The following is a 2,978-nucleotide window of genomic DNA, read 5'->3' on the forward strand; positions in this document are numbered from 1 at the left end:
TCTCAAGGATCTTTGACATAAAGGGAAGATTAGATATTGGTCTATAGTTGGCTAACACCTCTGGATCCAGGGTGGGCTTTTTTAGTAGAGGTTTAATTACAGCTACCTTAAAAGACTGTGGTACATAGCCTGCTAATAAGGATATATTGATCATATCTAATATATGAGAGTTAACTAAAGGAAAGACCTCCTTAAGTAGCCTAGTTGGGATGGGGTCATCCTCATCACATTAAAAGCTCAGATTAAAGTCGACCTCCTCTAGTTTTTATTCACAACTGACTGAGTTCAAACGCTTTTAACAAAATGAGCAGCAGCATGAGGAGAAGCAGCTAAAAACACACTGCGGCTGGTTTCAGTCTGACAGCAGCTCAGCTCCACTCTCATTTAGAAACGCTGCATACGCACAAAAAACAGCCTGAAAACTGCAAACGCCACTTTATAAGAGGAAATATGGATTTACAAAAAAATGCAATTTATTATTTATCATTTTATCCTGTTGGACATTTGTGTGAATATCTGGCATGATTAGTGTATGAATTCTAGAGTTATGGCCAAAAACATGTGACACAGTGACCTTTGACCTTCAACCAATAAATTCTAATCAGTTCATTGTCGAGTCTGAGTGGACGTTTGTGCCAAATTTGTAGAAATTCCCTAAAGGCTTTTTTAAGACAATGTGTTAACAAGAAGAGGATGGACATACGGACAGCTTGAAAACATAATACAACTCTGCCCACGGCCATCGATGACGCAGGAGCATAAAAAACATTCACGGAAACTGTGACCCGTGCGTCAGGCAGATGGAGACGGATGGTGAGGTGATGAACTGAAGCCACGTCGTAGAAATCTGATGAAATTAGACATTTCACTTCAATACCACACGTTACTTATAGATCCACTCTGTCATAAAACTCACAGCAGCAGCAGTGAGCCACAACTCTTCCAACAGCTTTTCCAACTAGAAGTCAACTCTATATTTCATCATCCCTGTCTCACCATCACGTACCTTAGAGGCTGGTATCGTTTAAAATAATCGTATCATATCTAATTAAATCTTGGGGGCAACACAACAGTCTGTATTTTTACAGACTGTTGTGCGCTCTGACATATTATCATCTCATAAAGTAGTTGATGCTAACGTGTTAGCAAACAGCTGCCTACATCCAGCAGACGCAGAGCATCATGATCAGCCCACTGACAGTGTCAGTAATCAGTTGTGGAGTTCCTCAGGGTTCTGTTATTGGTCCTTTATATTTCTAATTTGGTTTGTTAACTGGTTAACTGCTCACTGCACTGGTGTTAAATAAAGACATTTTCCAAAATATCATTTCTTATATGCTGTACATAGTAATAACAATCATTTATCTTAATATTCTGACAGCGTTTGAAAACCTCTGATAAGTTTGATCGGCTCAGAAAAACAGTCCTGCTGATGTTGTCCAACCTGCTGTCTCATTAAGAAGCACCGCAGATCAGTAACTGTAATAAAAATAAATATACAACAAAAAAGGAATCCCTGCAGGTCTCTGTTGTACATGAATAAAGTGCAGTAGCAGTACTAGGGGCCGTACACATGCTGCGTCATTTACCGCCTGGAAAACATGAGGTCGGGCACTGGGCACTACTTATGTACCTTTTAACTTTCAAGAGCACGGCGGCAGGTTGCGTCTGAGGTTGCTAAGTGACCATAACAAGCATCATATAGCCTGTTTACAGCGGAGCTGATCTACTTCCTGTTTGTCTGCGGGACAGATGTGACGCTCTGACAGCTCTGCACTAACATGATCGACTTCTCCTCCATATTTATCACACGCTGATATTTACTGAAGAAGGAAAGATATCTGTCAGTTGTGATTGGTTGGTCCTCGTCACATGACATGCAGCGTGCACTACTGCGCTCCAAAAGTCAAAATCGGTTTATCTCAGGGTTCAGCCGTGGTGCCCTGAAAAATAGGTGTCGGGAACATGTGCGTGTCACGATGGCGTCACTCTGGTGTTTGAGCGCGCNTGAAGAAGGAAAGATATCTGTCAGTTGTGATTGGTTGGTCCTCGTCACATGACATGCAGCGTGCCCTGAAAAATAGGTGTCGGGAACATGTGCGTGTCACGATGGCGTCACTCTGGTGTTTGAGCGCGCCTGCAGCGCGTCTACAATGAAAACAATGAATTTAAGGGTGAAAAAAACGCGGCATGTGTACAGGCACTAAGTCTGCAGTACCTGAGTCCAGCGAGATCCTCTCAGGTGTTCTGGGACTGGCTGGCAGGTGTTCCACTTCCACCTGGATCAGCTCTGTCTCATCAGGTCTCGTCCGGCGCCGAGGGCTCCTCAAGCTGCCCTTCCTCCTCAGAGGACTCCTCCTCTGGTCCTTGTTACTGCAGCTGCCACTACTTCCACTGTTACTACCTCCATTACTACCACCGCTGCTGCTCCCGCTGCCGCCCCCGCTGCCGCCCCCGCTGCTCTCCCCCGGCTCACTGAGGTCCACCAGGTCCAGAGCTGTGGACAGAACTGCAGGACAACAGGACGAAGAGTTAATGAAACAACATCCAACGACAGGTAGCGCTGCTGTTCTGAATATCAGCTGGAGTTTGGTCACTGACACGAGGCTGCAAAAGACTGTTCTCATAAAAACATCACATTTTATTGTGACCATCCCACAGTACACCTGTGCACACCTGTGCGCACACAGTTTAAATTAGGGCTGGGTATCAATTCAGATTTTCCAGATCGATTCGATTCGATTTAATTCAGTTTAATGTCCATTCAGTCAAGTATATTTCAATTATGATACAAAATTTGCTTGGATATTAAGATATTTTCTGAGAACTAACGAAGTATATTTAACAAGGAACCCTCTGACCTGGTGCATTACTATTAAAAATACTGTTTACATTAAGAATTGACCCCAAAGCAGCACATTAGTCATCATGTACTTTTATTTAACATTACCTGACACATACAAAATAAATAAATATTT

General features: G+C 43.2%; 1 protein-coding gene across 1 annotated transcript in view; it reads right to left on the reverse strand.

Annotated features, from left to right (window-relative positions):
* Positions 1-2,978, reverse strand: part of LOC126409122 (PEX5-related protein-like) — an 18,851-nt gene that overhangs the window by 6,627 nt on the left and 9,246 nt on the right. Inside the window, exon 3 of the mRNA XM_050075060.1 lies at positions 2,219-2,509. Within this exon, the coding sequence (XP_049931017.1) occupies positions 2,219-2,509 (291 nt within the window). The remainder of the gene's footprint in view (positions 1-2,218; positions 2,510-2,978) is intronic.

The sequence above is a fragment of the Epinephelus moara genome, chromosome 21 (genome assembly GCF_006386435.1).
Source record: "Epinephelus moara isolate mb chromosome 21, YSFRI_EMoa_1.0, whole genome shotgun sequence".
Classification (NCBI taxonomy): Eukaryota; Metazoa; Chordata; class Actinopteri; order Perciformes; family Serranidae; genus Epinephelus; species Epinephelus moara.